This window comes from Pristiophorus japonicus, chromosome 13 (assembly GCF_044704955.1).
Source record: "Pristiophorus japonicus isolate sPriJap1 chromosome 13, sPriJap1.hap1, whole genome shotgun sequence".
Taxonomy (NCBI): Eukaryota; Metazoa; Chordata; class Chondrichthyes; family Pristiophoridae; genus Pristiophorus; species Pristiophorus japonicus.
This window is the reverse complement of record NC_091989.1, coordinates 116,354,481-116,380,241: the sequence shown is the minus strand read 5'-3', so window position 1 is coordinate 116,380,241 and position 25,761 is coordinate 116,354,481. Positions and strand designations below refer to the sequence as shown.

Here is a 25,761-nt window from a genome sequence, read left to right as displayed (position 1 = left end):
TGTGGATAAATGTGAGGTTATCCACTTTGGTGGCAAAAACACGAAGGCAGAATATTTTCTGAATGGTGGCAGATTAGGAAAAGGGGAGGTGCAACGAGACCTGGGTGTCATGGTTCATCAGTCACTGAAAGTTGGCATGCAGGTACAGCAGGCGGTGAAGAAGGCAAATGGCATGTTGGCCTTCATAGCTAGGGGATTTGAGTACAGGAGCAGGGAGGTTTTACTGCAATTGTACAGGGCCTTGTTGAGGCCTCACCTGGAATATTGTGTTCAGTTTTGGTCTCCTAATCTGAGGAAGGACGTTCTTGCTATTGAGGGAATGCAGCGAAGGTTCACCAAACTGATTCCAGGGATGGCTGGACTGACATATGAGGAGAGACTGGATCAACTGGGCCTTGATACACTGGAGTTTAGAAGAATGAGAGGGGATCTCATAGAAACATATAAGTTTCTGACAGGACGGAACAGGTTAAATGCAGGAAGAATGTTCCTGATGTTGGGGAAGTCCAGAAGCAGGGGACACAGTCTTAGGATAAGGGGTAGGCCATTTAGGACTGAGATGAGGAGAAACTTCTTCACTTGTTAACCTGTGGAATTCCCAGCCACAGAGAGTTGTCGATGCCAGTTCATTGGATGTATTCAAGAGGGAGTTAGATATGGCCCTTACGGCTAAAGGGATCAAGGGGTATGGAGAGAAAGCGGGAAAGGGATACTGAGGGAATGATCAGCCACGATCATATTGAATGGTGGTGCAGGCTCAAAGTGCCGAATGGCCTACTCCTGCACCTATTTTCTATGGCCCCAAGTTTCCACGGAAACGGCGCCTGAAAAAAAACGCGCTATTCTCGAGCGCTTTGCAGCTCGATGTGTGCTTGGTGCGGCGCCCAGGGGGCGGAGCCTACCACTCGCGCCGATTTTGTAAGTAGGAGGGGGCGGGTACCATTTAAATGAGTTTTTTTCGTGCCGGCAACCCTGCGCGTGCGCGTTGGAGCGTTCGCGCACGCGCAGTGTGAAGGAAACATTGGCACTCGGCCATTTTTGTAGTTCTTCGTAGATGTTCAATTTTAAACATTTTTTAATAAAACCACATTGCCCTTCCATGATCAGCACTGAGGCTTCTTGCAGCAGTGAGAAGGCTGCAGGAAGCCTCAGAAGTTGAGGCAGCCGTTTCCCGACGGGCTCCCCCCCCCCGCCCCCGCCGGCCGTCGGGAATGGCTGCCTCAACTTCTGAGGCTTCCTGCAGCCTCTCACTGCCTCCCCCCCCCCACTGCCGTCTGGAACGGCTGCCTCCTCCCTGCCTCCCCCCCGCTGCTGTCGGTCGGGCCCTCACTGCCTCCTCCCCCACCCCCGCCGTCGTGAACAGCTGCCTCCTCCCTGCCTCCCCCCCGCTGCCGTCGGTCGGGCCCTCACTGCCTCCTCCCCCCCCCCCCCCACTGCCGTCGGGAACAGCTGCCTCCTCCCCCGCTGCCGTCGGGAACGGCTGCCTCAACTTGTGAGGCTTCCTGCAGCCTTCTCCCTGCCTGAAGCACTTTCACACAGGTAGGAACATGGTTTATTTAATCTTTTCTTTGCTTATCAATTTTTATTCAGGTTGGAATTATTTGTATAATATTTGTATAAGTATAACTAAGGATTTATTGTAGAATGTAATGACTTCCCTCCCCCGCCCCCACCTCGTTCCGGACGCCTAATTTGTAACCTGCGCCTGATTTTTTAATGTGTAGAGAAGGTTTTTTCAGGCCTACAAAAATCTTCACTTGCTCCATTCTAAGTTAGTTTGGAGTACGTTTTCACTGTGGAAACTTTCAAATCAGGCGTCAGTGGCTGGACACGCCCCCTTTTGAAAAAAAAATTCTGTTCCAAAGTGAAACTGTTCTACATGACTAGAACTGCAGAAAACTTAAATGTGGAGAATTGCGATTTCTAAGATAGTCCGTTCTCCACCAGTTGCTCCTAAAAATCAGGAGCAAATCATGTGGAAACTTGGGGCCATAGTTTCTATGTTTCACATCAATCTGATTTCTGTGTTTTTATGCAATATTATCGCATGGTTTCAGAGTGACCCGATACTCATAGGATTCTTTTTTAAATATTATTTTCAATGGTTAACACACTGGAAGTACAAAATTCCCAACCATTTTTGGGGTCAAATTTCAAACTGAAAGGTCAGCCGTATTTACACAAGATTTTTTTTAGAATTGAATCAGCTCCAAATTCCCTCAGAACGTCTCACACTCAGAATGGAATATAATGCATCCTCACTTGAATAACCAAACAGCAACCACACGTGCAGCTATAATTTGGGACACAACACTTTGTGGCCTGTGCTTTTTCACCTCAATGCTTTCTATTTCCACTCCAACCTGTGGGTTAATGGCACTATGCCTGTCCTCTTAACCACTCTCTCAGAAAAAAATATTAGCAGAACCCCCAAAGTTGTGCATTTTTTTTCAAAGTAGGAGGTCTGAATCATAATGGAATAAATATAAAGCCTATGGCTTAAACCTCATCAGTCAAGAAAAGGACATCTACAAAATTCCACTTTTACAAAACTCTGATTGTCCTTACACAATCCTCCATCGAGGTTCAGTGAACAAGTGACTGGGAAAAGGGAAAATGATAAACGGTTCCCATTTGCTTTTTATATGTTACTCTTTGGTCGCTCAGGGGAGGGAGGAGGACAGCTACCCTGTGCCAGAGTGTTTGACTTTCTCAGAAAAGCTGTTACATTCCAAGCCTTTGGAACACATTCCACAAGGGCTGAGTACACAGTGCCAGGGTGGAAAAATGAAGAACTTACCGCAACATCTCTGCTTCGATGTCATCAACCCCAGCCAGACAGAACCAGCTCTTGTTCTCGGTGGGGCTGTAAATCTTGACGTGTTCATTGTGGAGCGGCCGGATATTTAATGTCAGCAGATGCTTAAACCAGTTGGCGATGTCGGCGCTGTAATAGTCGTGGTTACCTGGGAGTCATTCAGAAAGATGGTAGGCACATTACTACTGCTTGTTCAGCCACACTTCCATAAACCGCTTCAAATTAACTAGGTCAGAACGCCAGAGATATAAAGGGGGAGAAAATACCTGTGAATACACCAAAATCTGAAATAACAACAGAACAGGATGGGAATATATAGCAGGTCGTTGAGCATTGGCGGGGAAAAACAGGGCAGGTTAACGTTTCGGATAGGAACATTCATTTGTTCTGATAAAGGGTTCCACTTGAAGTGTTGAGTCCTACATATGTTGACTGACCTGCTATGTATTTCCAGCATTTCTTCTGCCTTTATAATAAATAGAAAACATTAATCTTTAAATTAAATTGCTAAATGTAAATGTTCTCCCATCTTTAAAGACATTTAATTTTCTCCTCGCATCACACACCAAGCAACCTGTTTCCCGGTCCAGATGCCAAGAGCTGTGGGGAGTGAGTGAAGTGACTTCCCCATTGTTTGTCCCTCTCTCCTTGCCAGAGAAATCTTTTGCTCTGCGTCGCCCTCTGGCAGAACTTAATTCTTTGTGCAACACTCCGATAATATCACTATTCACCAAGCATTATCAGTAAATGATTAAAAAGTGCAACTATCCTCTGTGGCTACATTCAGTGACAAAACCATTTACATATTAATGGTATTATTATGTTACCTTATGGAGCTAATTAAAACTCTACTTTAAAGACATAAAAAAATGGAAAAAAACAGTTGTACATTTCCTCTCCAATTTCTAACAGCATTAACCATGGCACAAAGAGCTGCAAGCTGCATGCTCACATCCTCCTTTCCCTCTCCATTTCTCGGCTTCTCGATCCCAATTCTGTTCCGGTGTCAACATCGGGTCAGGCACTAGAAACATAGAAAATAGGTGCAGGAGTAGGCCATTTGGCCCTTCGAGCCTGCACCACCATTCAATAAGATCATGGCTGATCATTTCCCACTTTCTCTCCATACTCCTTGATCCCTTTAGCCGTAAGGGCCATATCTAACTCTCTCTTGAATATATCCAATGAACTGGCATCAACAACTCCCTGCGGTAGGGAATTCCACAGGTTAACAACTCTCTGAGTGAAGAATTTTCTCCTCACTAAAGAATTACTCAGTAAGATAATGGGACTAAAGGCAGGTAAATCCCCTGGACCTGATGGCTAGCATCCTAGGGTCTTAAGAGAAATAGCAACAGGGATTGTGGATGCATTGGTTGTAATTTACCAAAATTCCCTGGATTCTGGAGAGGTCCCAGCAGATTGGAAAACTGCAAATGTAATGCACCTATTTAAAAAAGGAGGCAGACAAAAAGCAGGAAACTATAGACAGTTGGCCTAACATCTGTGGCTGGGAAAATGTTGGAGTCCATGATTAAAGAAGCAGTAGCAGAACATTTGAAAAAGCAAAATTCGGTCAGGCAGAGTCGGCATGGATTTATGAAGGAGAAGTCATGTTTGACAAATTTGCTGGAATTCTTTGAGGATGTAACGAACAGGGTGGATAAAGGGGAACCAGTGGATGTGGTGTATTTGGACTTCCAGAAGACATTTGACATGGTACCACACAAAAGGTTACTACAAAAGATAAAAGTTCACGGGGTTGGGAATAATATATTAGCATGGATAGAGGATTGGCTAACTAACAGAAAACAGAAAGTCGGGATAAATGGTTCATTCTCTGGTTGGCAATCAGTAACTAATGGGGTGCCGCAGGGATCAGTGCTGGGACCCCAACTATTTACAATCTATATTAACAACTTGGAAGAAGGGACTGAGTGTAACGTAGCCAAGTTTGTTGACGATACAAAGATGGGAGGAAAAGCAATGTGTGAGGAGGACACAAAAAATCTGCAAAAGGACATAGACAGGCTAAGTGAGTGGGTAAAAAATTTGGCAGATGGAGTATAATGTTGGAAAGTGTGAGGTCATGCACTTTGGCAGAAAAAAAATCAAAGAGCAAGTTATTATTTAAATGGAGAAAGATTGCAAAGTGCGGAGCAGGCTCGAGGGACCGTATGGCCTACTCCTGCTCCTATTTCTTATGTAATTACTTGGGTAGATTTTCCAACTTGCAGGTGTAACACGGGTATCATGGGTCGATCGCCCCTTATACAGACCGCCACTGATCATTCTGATGGTAAGAAAGGGAAACCTTCCATCGAAGTCAAATGGAGGTCTACAACAGTCCAAAGCAATGGGACACCATTAACATACAGCAATATAGGATGAGGAGTTACGTGGAAGAAAAATACACTGACAATTTTAAACGGGGTGCAAGAACAGAGAAACCTGTGGGTGTTTGTGCACAAATCTTTGAAGGAGGCAGGACAGGTTAACAAAGCAGTTAATAAAGCATATGGGATTCTGGGCTTTATAAATAGAGGCATAGAATACAAAAGCCTGGAGGTTATGCTAAACCTTTATTAAACTCTAGTTCGGCCCTAGCTGGAGTATTATGTCCAATTCTGGGCACCACACATTAGGAAGGATGTGAAGGCTTTGGAGAAGGAACAGAATGGTTCCAGGGATGAGGGATTACAGTTACGTGAATAGACTGGAGAAACATAGAAACATAGAAACATAGAAAATAGGTGCAGGAGTAGGCCATTCGGCCCTTCTAGCCTGCACCGCCATTCAATGAGTTCATGGCTGAACATTCAACTTCAGTACCCCATTCCTGCTTTCTCGCCATACCCCTTGATCCCCCTAGTAGTAAGGACCTCATCTAACTCCTTTTTGAATATATTTAGTGAATTGGCCTCAACAACTTTCTGTGGTAGAGAATTCCACAGGTTCACCACTCTCTGGGTGAAGAAGTTCCTCCGCATCTCGGTCCTAAATGGCTTACCCCTTATTCTTAGACTGTGACCTCTGGTTCTGGACTTCCCCAACATTGGGAACATTCTTCCTGCATCTAACCTGTCTAACCCCGTCAGAATTTTATATGTTTCTATGAGGTCCCCTCTCATTCTTCTGAACTCCAGTGAATACAAGAAGGTGGGGTTGTTCTCCTTAGAGCAGAGAAGACCAAGTGGAGATTTGATAGAGGTGTTTAAAATCATAAAGGGTTTAGATAGAGTAAATAAAAAGAGAAGCTGTTTCCAATGGCTGAAGGGTCGATAACCAGAGGGCACATATTTAAGGTGATTGCCAAAAAAACCAGAGGCGACATGAGGAAAAACTTTTTTCTGCAACGAGTGGTTAGGATTTGGAAGGCAATGCCTGATAGGGGATGGATACAGATTCAATAGTAGGAATTGGATAAATATTACATGGGGAAAGAACGGGGGAGTGGGACTAACTGGATTGCTCTTCAAAAGAGCCGGCACAGATGCAATGCGCTGAATGGTCTCCTTCTGTGCTGTACTGTATGGGCCCAAGTTTCGGGCCGCGGACCTGGACGCCCATTTTTCGCGCCACAAAGTGCGCCTAAAAAAAACTTCCAGATTCTCCGGCTCCCTGCTGGTCCTCTGGCCCTTGGCGCGGTGCAGCACGAGCTGTAGGGGGCGGAGCTAGGTCCCTGCGCTGAAAACAGTGCCGGGACCTCTGCACATGCGCGCCCAGCTCTGCACATGCGCGCTACAGTGGGCGCGCATGTGCAGTAGCTCCAGGCGCCCAAAACTGTGTGGGAGGGGCCCAAAGCACGCAGCCCTTAGCCCTGGCCGAATGGCCTCACTGGGGCTGCGTGAATAAGGCTCCTCCCACACCCAGCTCCTGCTTCCTCCCGACCCGACTCGACTCCCGCTCCCCCGTACCCCCACCACCCCCGCCCCCGGACCGGACCCGACCGCGACACCGACCCAACTCCCGCTTCCCCCTGACCCCCGGACCGGACCTGATCCGACACTCCGGACTGGATCCGACCCACGCTCCTCCCCCACCCCCCCACCCCCGACCCCGAACCGAACCGAACCGACCTCCCTCCCAACACCCCCCCGACCTGACCCGTGCTCCCGACCCACCCACCCCCCCACCCGGACCCGACCCAACCTGACCTCCCTCCCCCCGCCCCCGACACGAACCTCCCTCCCTCCTCCCCCCACCGACCCGACCCGTGCTCCCGACCGCCACCCCCCACCCCCCCCCCCCCCGGACCCGACCCGACCCAACGCCACCTACCTGTAAATCTGGTGCTGGGGACGGGCCCTGCCCATTCAGTCTCCCCCCCCCTTCTCCTTTCCCCCCTTCCCCTCCCTTCTTCTCCTCCCCCCCTTCCCCTTCTCCTCCTCCCCCCTTCCCCTTCTCCTCCTCCGCCCCCTTCCCCCCTTCCCCTTCTCCCCCCTCTTCTCTCCCCCATTCCCCCTTCTCCCCCCCTCCTCTCCCCATGCCCCCCCTCTCTCCCTCTACCCCCCTCCTCCCTCTCCCCTCACTGTCAGAAACACAGACACTGACAGACAGAGAGTGAGAGACACAGACAGACAGACAGACAGAGAGATAGAGACACTGACAGAGACACACTGTGGGGGGGGGGGGCATCCCAGCACGCTGTTGGAGGGCTCCCGGTGCTGCAATCGGTAAGTAGAAAATGTTTTATTTATTGATTTTTTAAAAAAAATATTTCTTATTAATTTTTTTTGATTGATTTATTGGTTGATTTATTGATGTTTTTATCATTTATTATTGATGATGGCTCTTTATTTGTAAAACTGAAGTGTTTAATGTTTGTAAACTTCCCTTTAAATCACCCCCCTCCCCAATCTCTACGCCTGATTTGTAACCTACGCCTGATTTTCTAAAGTGTAGACAAGGTTTTTTCGAGCGTACAAAAATCTTCACTTACACCATTCTAAGCTGGTTTGGAGTAAGTTTTCACTGCCGAAACTTTGAAAACAGGCGTAAGTGGCCGGACACGCCCCCTTTTGAAAAAAAGATTCTGTTCCAAAGTGAAACTGTTCCAACTGACTAGAACTGGAGCAAACTAAATGCCGAGAATTTGAATTTCTAAGATACTCCGTTCTACACCAGTTGCTCCAAAAAATCAGGAGCAACTGAGGCCGAAACTTGGGCCCTCTGATTCTATAATACAGGTACAATGTCTCAAGTCCGGCACCCTTGGGACCGAGACAGTGCCAATTTTTGGATTTTTACGGATTTTGAAAATCAAGAGCGTACGTATACCACTGAGACAGACAAAGTCGGGTCGGGACTAGTCGAGGATCATTTGGCAAGGCTTGGACCGATCATGCGCCATTTAAAATATAGCAGCGAAGCCGATAACTAGTCCAGCCCGTCGGTTTTTAGACAATAATTCCGGATTTTATTTTACTGATTATCAAATGGGATTTTCTCAAAAATATCTGTTTTTGGACAATTTCGATTTTCGGACAGCTGGATTTGAGATGTTGTACCTGTATTGTGTCTTCATAATATAAAGGCCCTCCTGACTTGTGGATTTTATGAAGTTTCACGTTTAGAATTTGAATTTTAATAAATTTAAGGGTTTTCACTGATAAAATTGTCATATTCAGCGACTGATGGGTATAATTACTCGGATTCTACTTCCAGTCTGACAGGTACACTAAGCATATAAATCCAATGCTACAGAGATCTGTGGAATTAAAGTTCAGTATAAACACAGTGCTATAAGGATTTGCATATTCAGCACATACATGGTATTCCCAAATTCACAGGGATTCATATTATACACCCAGTGTTACAGTGATCCCCAGTTTAGTATACACGCAGTGTTACCAAGATCCCTACGTTTAGTATACAAGCAGTGTTACGGAGAACCCCATGTTTAGTATACACCAAGTGTTAAGGGGATTCCCTCATTTAGTATACACCCAGTGTTAAGGGGATTCACTCATTTACCAGTGTTACGGGGATACTCTTGTTTTTTTCCTTCCGTGTCCTAACTTGCACCAAGCCCCACTCACCCATTACCCCTGTGCTCGTTGATCTACATTGGTTCCCGGTTAAGTAATGCCTCAATTTCAAAATTCTTATCCCCATTTACAAATCCCTCCATGGCCTCGCCCCTCCCCATCTTCTTCAGCCTCACCCACCCCCTTCCCCAACCTCTGAGATGTCTGTGCTCCTCAAATTCTGCCCTCTTGAGCATCCCCGATTATAGCTGCTGAACCATTGGTGGCCATGCGTCAGCTGCCTGGACCCGAAGCTCTGGAACTCCCTCCCAAAACTTTTCTGCTTCTCTTTCCTCCTTTAAGACGCTCCTTAAAACCTACCTCTTTGACCAAGTTTTTCGTCATCTGCCGTAATTTGTTCTTATGTGGCTCGGTGTCAAATTTATTTGTTTTGTCTTATAACGCTCCTGTGATGCGCCGTGGCACCTTTTACTACGTTAAAGGCACTATATAAATACAAGTTGTTGTTGTTTAGTATACACCCAGTGTTAAGTATACATCTAGTGTTAAGAGGATTCACTCGTTTAGTATACACCAATTGTTACAGTGATCCCCAGTTTAGTACACACCGTGTTATGGAGATCCCCACGTTTAGTATCCATCCAGTGTTAAGGGGATTCACTTGTTTAGTATACACCCAATGTTAAGAGGATCGCTTTATTTAGTTTACACCCAGTGTTAAGGGGATCCCATGTTTAGTATACACCCAGTTTTATGGGGATTCCCTCATTTGGTTATATACCCAGTGTTACAGTGATTCATACATTTAGTATATGCTCGGTGCTATGGAGATTCACATGGTTAAATACTAAACATCACTCACTACAAGGAACTGTGGGGATTTATACGATTAACAAGAAATGCACAGCAAACATGGATACAGACAAAATGTCAAACCCTACTAATTTGTGCATCGTCTCACTATCTCTCAATAACCCAAAAATGAAGGGAAGTATAAATGAGAGGCAGAGCTAACTGCATATTGGTCAGTTTCAGGTCATTGCATAACAATCTCGATCTGTCAGTGGTATCATTCAACAACTAAATACTTTTCAAATGAAAAGGAAAATATAATTGTAGGAATAAATGACTCAGAAAAGAAAGGCCGGTAATGATTTCAATTGAAAAATGAAGCATTTTCATTCAACTTAATCAGCAAGGTCCTTCTGGTGTTTCCAGGTAGATTTACAATAAAGTGCTGCCCTTTATTTTAAAAGTAAAGCTTATAGGAACTTGTATGTCAATTTGACAAAATACAGAACTAATCTCCCAGCTCTTTGTGTGCAATCCTTTAATATTAGGAGCCCACAGTAAAGAGATCTCCAGTAGGTTGAACGGCTATTTGCGAAATTGATAGGATTGCTTAAAGTTGCAGCTATAGTGCCTTTCTTACATAGATGCAAAGTGGCTTTGGGTGGACATCATTGCAAAAGTGGCAGTAAGTGCCAGACTCTGCCACCAGTACTAAAGCCCGGAGTTGTGATACCCCCTCCAGGAGTTTTCAAAGCTTGCAGCATATATCCAGCCTAAAAGTTAATTACTGCAATTGGAGTTCTAGGACGGAACAGCCACCTAGTGCAGTGTTGCCCAATACATTAGCCACATGTGGCTCATTGGGAATCTAGATATGGCGAATTACTCACTGATTAGTGAATTTAAAAAATGAGTAACAGGCATCATCCAATACTCATATTTACCTGACATATCCAAGTGGAGTTTAAGTTTTTTGTGAATTTATTAGTAAAATAGTAAGATGAAAAGCAGTGTCTTTTTTGATCCTTGTGAGCGCTTTATTTCCCTACATCTACACAGCTGCATTTAACCCTTGCTCAAGTGGTTTGTTTTGGCACAGATATATCTATGGCTTTCAGATTGATTCATTCTCTCTCTCTCGCCCCCTCCCAACCCCGTCTACACATTCACTATAGCCCCCTATACTAGTTAACCCATGATACTCACTTACCCATATCAAACTGTTAACTTGTTATATTATATACTATCCTACAGGTTGAAGAAAACTCAAAAGCTGAAACAGGCATGATGCCTGACATCCAAGAGCACATTACACACTCCGAAAGACAGGCTATTGTGAATGTTAATTCCATAAGCTTCTATTTATTTTGGAACAGTCAGGAAAGATTCTAAGTGGAAGACAAACATTTTTCGGGTCACTGGCCCCTGGGGCTAGCTGCATGAAAATAGGTTCGTTTAGATGGTCATCAAGTGTAGCAAGCAATTCCAAATTCACGCAGGTCAATGTTAACTAGACAGAGCCCAAAATTGCATTTGTAAGCTTGCATGTTGACTTCCGGGTCACTTGACACATTCGCCGCAGTTGTTGCAGTAATCAAACAGCAAAGTGCTAAACCATGGCTACCCTAACAGTGGAAACATAGAGGCCTGTAGGGTTTTCATCAGCTTTATTTTTCTGGATGAAAGTTTCCTCCCAGTGCCAAACACCTTTTACTGGTAATCATTCTTCCTTAGTAGTAATTAACATTAGCTATTTGATTTACATTGTAGAATCCATACCGTATGCTTCGAGTTTTTATATAGTTACAACACACCTGTATGGAAAAATGTTTTACAAATTACTCACTGATTGGTGAGTAGGGATTTGAGTATGATTAACCCTTAGACTGCTGGCAGGTTCAGGGAATGTTCTGCTGTCCAGGACTAACTGATTTTGCAAGTTTTCATCTTGCGTACTATGACATTGAAAATAATGATCCATATGCTTAATTCGTACATTACCAAGGATTCGCCTTTATCAAGTTTACACATATGTGGTTACATGGCTGTCACTTATTAAATAAAGAGAACTTTTACCTGTAACAAAGTATGTCCCCAATTTTGGCGTCAGCTCTCTTAGTGGCTCTATGGCTGTTTGGAGGTTGACCACCTGAGAGTCTGTGAGGTCACCAACAATCACAATGATATCTGAAAATCATGAAATTATTTAGATAATGTTTGCTTTATCACAAGCGTAAAATTGACAATCTAAATAATACTCTATTTACTGCAAAATGTGTCAAGAGAACTGGATAACACCTTCATTATTTTCACTTTACTTGACTTCCCAGTTAGATATGGAAAGTACAACAATGAAACAGGCCATTCAGCCCAACCAGTCCATGGTGGCATTTACCCACCTCCCCATGAGAAAATAATCCCAATCACATTTACTCACTCTGTTCCCATATCCCTTCATTCACCTATCCACTCTGATATTGAATGTTGACATGGGTTTCTACCTCAACAACTAACCCGAGAAGTGAATTCCATAGCCTCACAACTCTGTGCTAAGAAGTTTCTCTTGCCCTCTATTCTAAATCAGAGTAGAACTGAGTCATACAGGCCAGGATGGTCCCAGGTTTGATCCCTGATCTGTGCTGAGTTAGTTGAGTAATTGATCTCAACAAGGGCAACTGTAGAAGCACTACAATTGGCTGCAGTGCACCGTAACAATGGAGGAAGGCAAAAACATCACAAAAATGCAGGTGTGTGGATGACAGGTGTGGACAGGGATTATTTAGTTTCTTGTACCCACCCCCCCCACCAACTGTGTTGAATGGCCTACTTCCCATCTAGGATTACATATAGAGAGTGCAGCCTTAAATTGTAACTGGACCAACATCCCACAGCCAGGTGGACTTGAAGTAGTGGTCAAGAGACATAAAAACATAAGAAATAGGAGCAGGAGTAGGCCATACAGCCTCTTAAGCTTGCTCCGCCATTTAATAAGATCATGGCTGATCATTGACCTCAACTCTACTTTCCTGCCCGATTTCTGTATCTTTTGATTCTCCTAGACCCCAAAAATCTATCCATCTCAGCCTTGAATATATTGAGAGACTCAGTGTCCACAGCCCTCTGGGGCAGAGAATTCCAAAGATTTAAAACCCTCTGAGTGAAGAAATTCCTCATCATCTCTGTAATAAATGGCCTACCCTTTATCCTGAGACTGTGCCCCCTAGTTCTAGACACTCCAGCCAGGGGAAACAACCTCTCAGCATCTACCCTGTCAATCCCCTTCAGAATCTTGTATGTTTCAATAAGATCCCCTCTCATTCTTCTAAACTCCAGAGAGTAAAGGCCCATTCTATTCAATCTCTTATCATAAGACAGCCCTCTCATCCCAGGAATCAATCTAGTGAACCCCCACTGCACCGCCTCCAAGGCAAGTATATCCTTTCTTAGATAAGGAGACCAAAACTGTGCATTGTATTCCAGGTGTGGTCTCAGCAAGGCCCTGTACAATTGTAGCAAGACTTCCTTACTCTTATACTCCAACCCCCTTGCAATAAAAGAACAACATGCCATTTGCTTTCTTTATTGTTTGCTGTACCTGCATGCTCGCTTTCTGTGTTTCTTGCACAAGGACACCCAAATCTCTCTGAACACAACATTTAAAAGTTTCTCACCATTTAAAAAATATTCTGTTTTTCTATTCTTCCTACCAAAGTGAATAACCTCACATTTCCCTAAATTATACTCCATCTGCCACCTTACTGCCCACTCACTTAGTCTATCTATTTCCCTTTGCAGACATTTTGTGTTCTCCTCACAGCTTACTGTCCCACCTAGCTTTGTATCATCAGCAAACTTGGATACATTACACTCGGTTCCTTTATCTAGATCATTAATATAGATTGTAAATAGCTGAGGCCCCAGCACTGATCCTAGCGGCACCCCACTAGTTACAGCCTGCCAACCTGAAAAAGACCCGTTTATCCCTACTCTGTTTTCTGTCCCTTAATCAATCCTCTATCCATGCTAATACATTACCTCCAATCCCATGAGCCCTTATCTTGTATAATAACCTTTTATTTGACACCTTATTAAATGCCTTTTGGAAATCCAAATATACTACATTTTGTTCCCCTTTATCTACTCTACCAGTTACATCCTCAAAAAACTTTAATAAATTTATCAAACACTATTTCCTTTTTATAAAACCATGTTTACTCTGCCTAATCATGTTATGATTTTCTAAGTTCCCAGATACCACTTCCTTAACAATGGATTCCAGCATTTTCCCAACGACTGATGTCAGGCTAACTGGCCTGTAGTTCCCTGTTTTTTCTCTCCCTCCTTTCTTGAATAGCGGTGTTACATTTGCTACCTTCCAATCCACTGGGATTGTTCTAGAATCTAGGGAACTTTGAAAGATCAAAACCAATGCATCCACTATCTCTGCAGCCACCTCTTTTAGAACCCTAGGATGTAGGCCATCAGGGGAAGGCCTCCTCGTAGGACTGCTCCTGGGCATGGCCAAGGGGCCATCAGACCCAGGCAGCGGGCGGTCGAGGGGGTCGTTCAGCCCGACTGTCTGCCTCTCTTCTGCGGTCACATCCGAGCCAGGGTGTCCCTGGAGATGGAACACGCGGTGTCCACCGGTACACTTGCGGCTTTCCACGAGAGATGGGCGCCGGAGGGACAGGAGTGCATCATCACCCCCGGCAATTTTAATTTGATTTTAACGTCTAAAGTTTAATTTGTTTAAGTTGTCGGTTTTAGTGCCACCCCCTCCACCGCCCCTTTTAGCCAGGGAGACTTGTATAATCGGTGCTTTAGGCCCTCAAAAAAAAATAGAAAACCAAAAAAAGGGAGGCACTTGAAAAGATTTTGGAGTGTGCTCCCCCCGCCCCCCCACTTTAATCAGGGGGCACTTGATTATTTGTTTTTTACAAAATAGTTATAGGCCATCAGGTCCAGGGGATTTGTTGGCTTTTAGTCCTATTAGTTTCACCAGTACTTTTTCTCTACTTATATGAAATACATTAAGTTCCTCATCCTCATTAGACCCTTGGTTCTCCACCATTTTAGATATGCTTTTGCATCTTCTACTGTCAAGACAGATACAAAATATTATGTGTTATATATGTAAACTTGTATTTACTCTGTACAGCCACCAAAGGGCTCATCCCCTGGAGTTTCAAGGGATCCCACAATCCCATGGGAGCACAGGTATTTAAGGAGTTCTTACAGGTTGGAGAGGCACTCTGGAGACCTGCAATAAAAGACTACGGTCACACTTTACTTTGAGCTCACAGTGTTCGGCTTGACTCTTTCTCCATACATAACAACTGGCGACGAGATACAGAAAACAAACCCAAAGATGCAGAGAACAGTGGGCATCCTGGAGAAATTCTCGGAGGGAGATGATTGGGAAACCTTTGTGGAGTGACTCGACCAATACTTCATGGCCAACGAGCGAGATGAGGAAGAGAATGCTGCCAAATGAAGGGCGATCCTCCTCACCGTCTGTGGGGCACCAACGTATGGTCTCATGAAGAATCTGCTCACTCCAGCGAAACCCACGGAGAAATCATACGATGATTTGTGCACAGTGGCCCGAGAGCATTTGGATCCGAAGGAAAGCGTTCTGATGGCGAGGTACCGGTTCTACACCTACAAAAGGTCTGAAGGCCAGGAAGTGGCGAGTTATGTCACCAAGCTAAGACGCCTTGCAGGACATTGCGAATTTGAAGAACATTTGGAGCACATGCTCAGAGACTTTTTTGTACTTGGCATTAGCCACGGAACCATACTTCGCAAACTTTTGACTGTAGAGACCCCAACCTTGAGTAAGGCCATAGCGATAGCCTAGGCATTCATTGCCACCGGTGACAATATGAAGCAAATCTCTCAGCACACAAGTGCTGCTACAAGTACTGTGAACAAAGTGATGTTGTTTTCGAATCGCAACGTACAGTGCAGGTCACACATGCCTGCAGCTGCACGTCCACAGATGTCTCAGAGTCCACCATCAAGGGTGATGAATGCAAGGCCATTAACATCTTGTTGACGCTGCGGGGGTGATCATCATTTCCATTCATGCCAATTCAAAGGATGCATTTGCAAGGACTGTGGAACAATGTGATACCTCCAACGTATGTGCAGACGAGCTGCAAATCCTGTTAAACTTGCAAACCACCATGTTGCAGAGGAGGACCGATCCACGGAGGATCATGAAGAACCAGAGCCTCAGATCGAGGAGGCAGAGGTACATAGGGTGCACACATTCACCACGAATTGTCCCCTGATAATGCTGAATGTTGAACTCAATGGACTCCCGGTGTCAATGGAGCTGGACACAGGCGCGAACCAGTCCATCATCGGCAAAAAGACTTTTGAAAGAATGTGGTGCAACAAGGCCTCAAGGCCAGTCTTAACTCCAGTTCGCACTAAACTAAGAACTTACACAAAAGAACTGATTCCCGTAATCGTCAGTGCTGTTGTAAAAGTCTCCTATGATGGAGCGGTGCACAAGCTACCACTCTGGGTGGTACCGGGCGATGCTTGGCAGGAGCTGGCTGGGAAAGATACACTGGAACTGGGACGACGTCCGAACACTATCGCCCGCTGACGACACTTCGTGTGCCCAGGTCTTAAACAAATTTCCTTTGCTGTTCGAACCAGACATCGGGAAATTCCAAGGAGCAAAAGTGCAGATTCACCTAATTCCGGGGGCGCGACCCATCCATCACAAGGCGAGAGCCGTTCCGTACATGATGAGAGAAAGGGTAGAGATCGAGCTAGACCAGCTGCAAAGAGAGGGCATCATTTCACGAGTGGGCCAGTCCTATTGCCCCAGTCCTACAGCACCGTCAGAATCTGTGGCGATTACAAAGTAACTATCAATCGTTTCTCCCTGCAGGACCAGGACCCACTACCAAAGGCCAACGACCTCTTTGCAACGCTGGCGGGAGGAAAGACGTTCACGAAGCTGGATCTGACTTCAGCCTACATGACGCAGGAACTGGAGGAATCATCGCAGGGCCTCACCTGCATCAAATGCACAAAGGTCTTTTTATTTATAACAGATGCCCATTTGGAATTCGATCAGCGGCGGCGATATTCCAGAGAAACATGGAAAGCTTACTGAAGTCGGTCCCGCACACCGTGGTCTTCCAGGACGACATCTTGGTCATAGGTAGGAACACAGTCGAGCATCTGCAGAACATGGAGGAGGTTCAGAGTCAACTCAACTGCGTGGGGCTCAGGTTAAAACGCTCAAAGCGTATTTTGCTGGCGCCTGAAGTGGAGTTCTTGGGAAGGAGGATTGCGGCGGACGGCAACAGGCCCACCAACGCGAAGACGGAGGCAATCGAGAACGCACTGAGGCCACAGAACGTGACGGAGCTGCGGTCGTTTCTGGGACTCCTGAACTACTTTGGGTAACTTCTTACTGGGTCTCAGCACACTGTTAGAACCACTGCATGTCTTACTACGAAAAGGGGACGAATGGGTTTGGGGCAAAAGCCAAGAAAATGCCTTTGTAAAAGCGAGAAAACTGTTATGCTCAAACAAATTGCTTGTGTTGTATGATCCATGTAAGCGTTTGGTACTAGCATGTGATGCGTCGTCATATGGCGTCGGGTGTGTATTGCAACAGCTAATGATTTGGGGAAACTGCAACCGGTTGCTTATGCATCCAGGAGTCTGTCTCAGGCTGAGAGAGCCTACAGTATAATTGAAAAAGAAGCGTTAGTGTGAGTCTATGGGGTAAAGAGAATGCATCAATACCTGTTTGGGCTAAAATTCGAATTGGAAACTGACCATAAGCCACTTATATCCCTGTTTTCCGAGAGTAAAGGGATAAATACCAACGCATCGCCCCGCATCCAGAGATGGTCACTCAAGTTGTCCGCATATAACTACGCCATCCGCCACAGGCCAGGCACAGAAAACTGCTCTCAGTAGGCTGCGATTGCCCACACGGGAATGGAAATGGCGCAGCCCGCAGATTTAGCCATGGTTATGGAAGCATTTGAGAGTGAGCAATCACCCGTCACTGCCCAGCAGATCAAAACCTCGACGAACCAGGACCCCTTCACGGGAGCTGGTCGCGTGTCCCAGTGGAAATGCAGGAAGAGATCAAGCCGTTCCAGCGACGCAAAGATGAATGTCTTTACAGGCAGACTGCCTTCTGTGGGGCAATCGAGTCGTGGTCCCCAAGAAGGGCAGAGACACCTTCATCAATGACCTCCACAATACCCACCCAGGCATCATAATGATGAAAGTGATAGCCAATCCCACGTGTGGTGGCCCGGTATCGATGCGGACTTAGAGTCCTGCGTTCACAGATGTAATACATGCTCGCAGTTAAGCAACGTACTCAGGGAGGCGCCGCTAAGTTTATGGTCTTGGTCCTCCAAACAGTGTTCTAGGGTACATGTCGACTATGCAGGCCCGTTCTTGGGTAACAACAACATGGCGGACACCCAGACCGAGCGAGCTTACCAGAAGCAGCCCACCATCTTCCAGAACAAGAAGCGAGCACTGGTGGGGGAGGGCAGCAAGGACAAGCTTCCTTGCTACTATCACAATGTGGGCCTGGGCTTCAAGACTCCGCGAGAGGCCATCGATGGAACCTATATTGACAAGAAGTGTCCGTTCACCGGGATCGTGTCGATCCGAGGACGGATCCTGTCAGGTGTTGTGACCAAGATGAAGATGCAGCGGACCATCGTGATCCGCAGGGACTATCTGCATTACATCAGGAAATACAACAACTTTGAGAAGCGACACAAGAACATGTCTGTGCACCTGTCCCCCTGCTTCAGGGATGTGCAGAATGGAGACAGTGTGGCTGTGGGGGAGTGTTGGCCCCTCAGCAAGGCCGTGCACTTCAATGTCCTCAAAGTCACCAAGGCTGCTGGAGCCAAGAAACAGTTCCAGAAATTCTAAGTGTGATTGTAAGGTGAATTAACCACAATAAACCCTTTGTGGAAAAAAAAATGTTCCTTGTGGTTGTAGACGCGTACTCCAAGTGGATTGAATGTGAGATAATGTCGGCTAGCACGTCCGCTGCCACTACTGAAAGCCTGCGGGTCATGTTTGCCACACACGGCCTACCCGATGTCCTGGTGAGCGACAACGGGCCATGTTTTACCAGTGCTGAGTTCAAAGAATTCATGACCCGTAACGGGATCAAACATGTCACATCGGCCCCGTTTAAACCAGCGTCCAATGGTCAGGCAGAGAGAGCAGTACAAACCATCAAGCAAGACTTGAAGAGGGTAACTGAAGGCTCACTGCAGACTCGCCTATCCCGAGTCCTGCTTAGCTACCGCACGAGACCCCACTCGCTCACTGGGATCCCACCTGCTGAATTGCTCATGAAAAGAGGGGTTAAGACAAGGCTCTCGTTAGTTCACCCTGATCTACATGAACAGGTGGAGAGCAGGCGACTTCAACAAAGTACATACCATGATAGCGCAAATGTGTCACGCGAGATTGAAATCAATGATCCTGTATTTGTATTGAATTATAGACAAGGTCCCAAGTGGCTTCCCGGCACTGTCGTGGCCAAAGAGGGGAGCAGGGTGTTTCGGGTCAAACTTTCAAATGGACTCATTCACCGGAAACACTTGGACCAAATCAAACTCAGATTCACAGACTATCCTGAGCAACCCACCTTGGACCCTACCTTTTTTGATCCCCCAACATACACACCAGTGGCAACCGGCACTACAGTTGACTACGAAGCAGAACGCATCATCCACACCAGCCAGCCCAGCAAGGCCAGCTGCATAGCAGCCCAGCGAGGGCTCAACAAATGATCCAACAATGCCAGCTTTCACACCGAGACGATCAACCAGGGCAAGAAGGCCCTCAGATCGACTCATATTGTAAATAGTTACACTATTAACTTGGGGGAGGGTGGCGGGGGAGTGTTGTTATATATGTTAACTTGTATTTACTCTGTACAGCCACCAGAGGGCTCATCTCCTGGATCCCATAATCCCTTGGGAGGTATTTAAGGAGGCCTCACAGGTTTGAGACCTGCAATAAAAGACTACGGTCACACGTTACTGTGAGCTCACAGTGTTCAGTCTGACTCTTTCTCCATACATAACATTATGTTCTTATTTGTTTATGGTGAAGCAAGAGGGCACATACCATGTCATATTAAGCATCATGACTCAGATTTCGGGGGCGGGTGATTGACAAGTGGGGCTTTGCACCCTTTGGCTCGCTTAAGGCTGGAGTCAATCATGTAACCTACCTGGGTTTAGATCAGTAACTATCTTCACAACCATTTCAAGTTTGGTCCTTCCTACTGTAGGCCCTAAGTGAATATCAGCCAATAAAACCATCCTCAAATTTTGGAATGACGGTGGCAGCTTGTGGATAGGGATTTCCAACCGTTTGACCAGAGGAGGCTGCAGTGCATTGAGGAGCCCCACAACTGTGCAGGCGAGAGTGAACAGGAGGGCCAGGATAACTTTGATCGCGTTCCGATTGTGATTGGATGCCGCCGCCCGGCTGCAGGTGATCAGCTTCTGGGCCTTTTCCACAAGCCCTAAAACAACAAGACTGAAAATGAGGAAAATGTACATTCCTAGGCAGGTGTAGGAGACCAAAGAAAAGATGTGAGGTTCTTCCGACACCAAAGTCAGCAGTGAAATGAAACTGGAATGAGCCAGAAGTAGAAAAAGGGCAATAATGATCTTCCAGCCGGTGAAACACCTGGAGCTGTTACAGGAGACGATGCACAAAGTCTGCAGGTTCCACACTGTCCGCTTCCAGATGTAGCGCGATCCGATTGACATGAGCGTGTTGATAAAGAGCAGAAACTGGACCCGGAACAACTTCAACAGAGTTGGTTGATCGAAATAGTCTCTCATGCTCCTGGAGATGACCATGGAGAAAAAGACCACAGCAGCGCCCAATGTCACGCGGATCTCCCAGGACAACCTGCCGAATGCCAGCATTGTTGTTGTTGGCTCCCTCCCTTTTTTTTTGCAGTCTTGGATTTCTTTAAATCCCTTTCGCCGATTGCACAAGGGACAAATTCGCCAGATCCGCTACTTGCTCGTTTTCTGCCAACCGAGAAGAGACAGCGTGCATTGACTGCCCCCGGGAGATCCCCCACAGCGCTTCAGGGACACGGAGTGGCCGCGCGCCGGGGTTCCATTCCCGGGCCACGCTCACTCGCGACAATGGAGGGACGTTCCATTCGAACGTTGCCCGGCCGCGCCGCCGCGTTCCGACAGCAGAGTAACGCGGTGGGTGGCGACCGTATGTGTCCTGCTCCACCTTCCTTCCTCATAGCCCTGTAAACACAAAGCTGGCGAGGCAACTCATATTATTTGCAATGACAGATACGTTGCACTGTTAGAAAGGACTCGTCATTATATTTTTAAAAAATAAACACACACATACAATGTGGAAATACTGCTCAGGAAATTACTTATTTTCAAAAGTTTTTTTTTTAAAGCCCGCCAAACAACCAATATCCAATGTAGCATTTTTTTTTAATAAACTAGAATCAGCGGTAGATGGTGGGTTACACGTTGCTTTCTATGTGTCATGGTTTTACAATTCATTCTTCAGCTCCCGCTGTGAAATGGTTCCGGTTTGCTTTTCTCAATTGATTTCCAAAAAGGTTGTTATCGTAAGTCAGGATGGCCGAGCGGTCTAAGGCGCTGCGTTCAGGTCGCAGTCTCCTCTGGAGGCGTGGGTTCGAATCCCACTTCTGACATTACATTTTTCTTTTGTTACTCAAATGTAGTTGATAAACCCACAATTATTAACATATATTAAATATAGGGAATATATCGATAATATTTGACAAATAATGAGAAACATTACAAATTAATAGCAGGTTTTGTATGCGTGTTAATATATTAAGTATATAAAAAGGAAAAGAGTGGCTAAAGCAAATGTTGGTCCTTTAGAGGACGAGACCGGGGAATTAGTAATGGGGAACATGGAGATGGCAGAAACTCTGAACAAATATTTTGTATCAGTCTTTACAGTAGAGGACACTAACAATATTCCAATAGTGGATAGTCAAGGGGCTATAGCGGGGGAGGAACTTAACACAATCACAATCACTAAGGAGGTGGTACTCAGTAAGATAATGGGACTAAAGATGGATAAATCCCCTGGACCTGATGGCATGCATCATAGGGTTTTAAGAGAAGTAGCGGCAGGGATTGTGGATGCATTGGTTGTAATTTACCAAAATTCCTTAGATTCTGGGGAGGTCCCAGCAGATTGGAAAACTGCAAATGTAATGCCCCTATTTAAAAAAGGAGGCAGACAAAAAGCAGGAAATTATAGACCAGTTAGCCTAACATCTGTGGTTGGGAAAATGCTGCAGTCCATTATTAAAGAAGCAGTAGCAGGACATTTGAAAAAGCAAAATTCGGTCAGACAGAGTCAACATGGATTTATGAAGGGGAAGTCATGTTTGACAAATTTGCTGGAATTCTTTGAGGATGTAACGAACAGGGTGGATAAAGGGGAACCAGTGGATGTGGTGTATTTGGATTTCCAGAAAGCATTTGACAAGGTGCCACATAAAAGGTTACTGCACAAGACAAAAGTTCATAGGGTTAGGGATAATATATTAGCATGGATAGAGGATTGGCTAACGAACAGAAAACAGAGATTCAGGATAAATGGTTCATTCTCGGGTTGGAAATCAGTAACCAGTGGGGTGCCTCAGGGATCAGTGCTGGGACCCCAACTATTTACAATCTATATTAACAACTTGGAAGAAGGGACCGAGTGTAACGTAGCCAAGTTTGCTGATGATACAAAGATGGGAGGAAAAGCAATGTGTGAGGAGGACCCACAAAAAATCTGCAAAAGGATAAGTGAGTGGGCAAAAATTTGACAGATGGAGTATAATGTTTGAAAGTGTGAGGTCATGCACTTTGGCAGAAAAAAATCAAAGAGCAAGTTATTATTTTAATGGGGAATGATTGCAAAGTGCTGCAGTACAGCGGGACCTGGGGGTACTTGTGCATGAAACACAAAAGGATAGTGTGCAGATACAGCAAGTGATTAGGAAGGCCAATGGAATCTTGGCCTTTATTGCAAAGGGGATGGAGTATAAAAGCAGTGAAGTCTTGCTACAGTTGTACAGGGTATTGGTGAGGCCACACTTGGAATATGCGTGCAGTTTTGGTTTCCATATTTACGAAAGGATATACTTGCTTTGGAGGCAGTTCAGAGAAGGTTCACTAGATTGATTCCAGGGATGAGGGGGTTGACTTATGAGGAAAGGTTGAGTAGGTTGGGCCTCTACTCATTGGAATTCAGAAGAATGAGAGGTGATCTTATCAAAATGTATAAGATTATGAGGGGACTTGACAAGGTGGATGCAGAGAGGATGTTTCCACTGATGGGGGAGACTAGAACTAGTGGTCACGATCTTAGAATAAGGGGCCGCCCATTTAAAACTGAAATGAGGACACATTTCTTCTCTCAGAGAATGTGGATCTGTGGAATTCGCTGCCTCAGAGAGCTGTAGAAGCTGGGACATTGAATAAATTTAAGACAGAAATAGACAGTTTCTTAAATGATAACGGAATAAGGGGTTATGGAGAGCGGGCAGGGAAGTGGACCTGAGTCCATGATCAGATCAGCCATGATCGTATTAAATGGCGGAGCAGGCTCGAGGGGCTGCATATCCTACTCCTGCTCCTATTTCTTATGTTCTTATTAAGAAGTGCTCATATAGAATCATACAGCACAGATTTCTTAACCGATAAGGGAATAAAGGGTTCTGGGGTGCAGGCAGGAAGTGGACCTGAGTCCATGATCGGATCAGCATTGATCGTATTAAATGGCGGAGCAGGCTTGAAGGGCCATATGACCTACTCCTGATTTTGTTATGTTCTTAGATGGAGGCCATTCAGCCCATTGTGCCTGTGCCGGTTCTTTGAAAGAGCTATCCAATTAATCCCACTCCCCTGCTCTTTCCACATAGCCTTACAATATTCACCTTTTCAAGTATATATTCAATTCTCTTTTTAAAGTTACTATCGAATCTACTTCCTTCACTCTTTCAGTCAGTGCATTCCAGATCGTAACAAATTGCTGCATAAAATAAATTCCCCTCTTATCCTGTTATTCTTATAACCAACTAGGTACAGATTTTTGAAATAAGTATAAAAATAGAGTCACTTGGAATGGCAGAATTTAGGTTTATGCCCATGATTTCTCACCACTCCGAGTGAAACCTCTAGGAATATGGAATATACCTCTGAAAGTAGTAAACTCACACCACAGATTGCATCGTTAATGAAGTTGCAGGGCCCATTCAATCACAGACAGGATTTTGTCTCTGGTGGCTGAAGCTCCTGCCACATAGTGGAATGGCAGAGAGCAGGAATACATAGAAAACCAGAGTCAAAAGTGGCTAGGGCATGCAATGGCACATAGGGTCTACACACACACACAATGTGGAAATATTGCTCAGAAAATTACTTATTTTTCAAAAGGTTTTTAAGCATGCCAAACAGCTAATATAAAATTTAGCTGGGCTCAACTGAGCCAGTAGCACTGAACTTGTACACCCATTCGAACAGACTGTTATAAATTCTAGGTTATAGAAACATAGAAACATAGAAAATAGGTGCAGGTGTAGGCCATTCGGCCCTTCTAGCCTGCACCGCCATTCAATGAGTTCATGGCTGAACATGCAACTTCAGTACCCCATTCCTGCTTTCTCGCTATACCCCTTGATCCCCCTAGTAGTAAGGACTTCATCGAATTCCTTTTTGAATATATTTAGTGAATTGGCCTCAACAACTTTCTGTGGTAGAGAATTCCACAGGTTCACCACTCTCTGGGTGAAGAAGTTTCTCCTCATCTCGGTCCTAAATGGCTTACCCCTTATCCTTAGACTGTGTCCCCTGGTTCTGGACTTCCCCAACATTGGGAACATTCTTCCTGCATCTAACCTGTCTAACCCCGTCAGAATTTTAAACGTTTCTATGAGGTCCCCTCTCATTCTTCTGAACTCCAGTGAATACAAGCCCAGTTGATCCAGTCTTTCTTGATAGGTCAGTCCCACCATCCCGGGAATCAGTCTGGTGAACCTTCGCTGCACTCCCTCAATAGCAAGAATGTCCTTCCTCAGGTTTGGAGACCAAAACTGTACACAATACTCCAGGTGTGGCCTCACCAAGGCCCTGTACAACTGTAGCAACACCTCCCTGTCCCTGTACTCAAATCCCCTCGCTATGAAGGCCAACATGCCATTTGCTTTCTTAACCGCCTGCTGTACCTGCATGCCAACCTTCAATGACTGATGTACCATGACACCCAGGTCTCGTTGCACCTCCCCTTTTCCTAATCTGTCACCATTCAGATAATTGTCTCTCTGTTTTTACCACCAAAGTGGATAACCTCACATTTATCCACATTATACTCACCTAACCTATCCAAGTCGCTCTGCAGCCTCATAGCATCCTCCTCGCATCTCACACTGCCACCCATCTTAGTGTCATCCGCAAATTTGGAGATACTACATTTAATCCCCTCGTCTATATCATTAATGTACAGTGTAAACAGCTGGGGCCCCAGCACAGAACCTTGCGGTACCCCACTAGTCACTGCCTGCCATTCTGAAAAGTCCCCATTTACTCCTACTCTTTGCTTCCTGTCTGACAACCAGTTCTCAATACATGTCAGCACACTACCCCCAATCCCATGTGCTTTAACTTTGCACATTAATCTCTTGTGTGGGACCTTGTCGAAAGCCTTCTGAAAGTCCAAATATACCACATCAACTGGTTCTCCCTTGTCCACTTTACTGGAAACATTCTCAAAAAATTCCAGAAGATTTGTCAAGCATGATTTCCCTTTCACAAATCCATGCTGACTTGGACCTATCATATCACCTCTTTTCAAATGCACTGCTATGACATCCTTAATAATTGATTCCATCATTTTACCCACTACCGATGTCAGGCTGACCGGTCTATAATTCCCTGTTTTCTCTCTTCCCTCCTTTTTTAAAAAGTGTTAACAAAACCTGGGCAAAGATTAGCAAGCTCACAGTGTTACTAGCCGAGCATACTAATGCATAAAGCTGAAAGGATCCATGGGTTGGCTAACAGGTGTTCGTGGCCCATGTTCTGCATCTTGAACATCCCCAAT

The 25,761-nt window shown here is 45.5% G+C and overlaps 2 protein-coding genes and 1 non-coding gene across 5 annotated transcripts in view; 2 read left to right on the top strand and 1 right to left on the bottom strand.

Moving 5' to 3' along the window:
- tmppe (transmembrane protein with metallophosphoesterase domain) overlaps window positions 1-21,218 on the bottom strand; it is a 35,006-nt gene extending 13,788 nt beyond the window's left edge. For all 3 annotated transcript variants that reach the window (XR_011596349.1, XR_011596348.1, XM_070897915.1), the window contains exons 1-3: window positions 19,865-21,218; window positions 11,677-11,787; window positions 2,801-2,966 (exon numbers count right to left, since the gene is read on the bottom strand). Coding sequence is in view for 1 of the 3 variants with exons in the window: in XM_070897915.1 (XP_070754016.1) it covers window positions 2,801-2,966; window positions 11,677-11,787; window positions 19,865-20,573 (986 nt within the window). In the remaining 2 variants the exon portion in view is untranslated. The remainder of the gene's footprint in view (window positions 1-2,800; window positions 2,967-11,676; window positions 11,788-19,864) is intronic.
- On the top strand, window positions 18,060-18,588 carry LOC139278256 (small ribosomal subunit protein uS17-like). Its single transcript, XM_070896903.1, has one exon. It carries the CDS (start codon window positions 18,067-18,069, stop codon window positions 18,541-18,543), a length of 477 nt encoding a protein of 158 aa, XP_070753004.1. The 5' UTR covers window positions 18,060-18,066; the 3' UTR covers window positions 18,544-18,588.
- Window positions 21,219-21,260: 42 nt separating the features above from the next.
- On the top strand, window positions 21,261-21,343 carry trnal-cag (transfer RNA leucine (anticodon CAG)). The gene has a single exon. It is a non-coding gene; the product is annotated as a tRNA-Leu (tRNA).
- Window positions 21,344-25,761: the final 4,418 nt, after the last annotated feature.

What these genes read in the sequence shown, in the direction of transcription:
- LOC139278256 (XM_070896903.1), top strand. Translation starts at nt 18,067, where the DNA reads ATGGCGGACACCCAGACCGAGCGAGCTTACCAGAAGCAGCCCACCATC.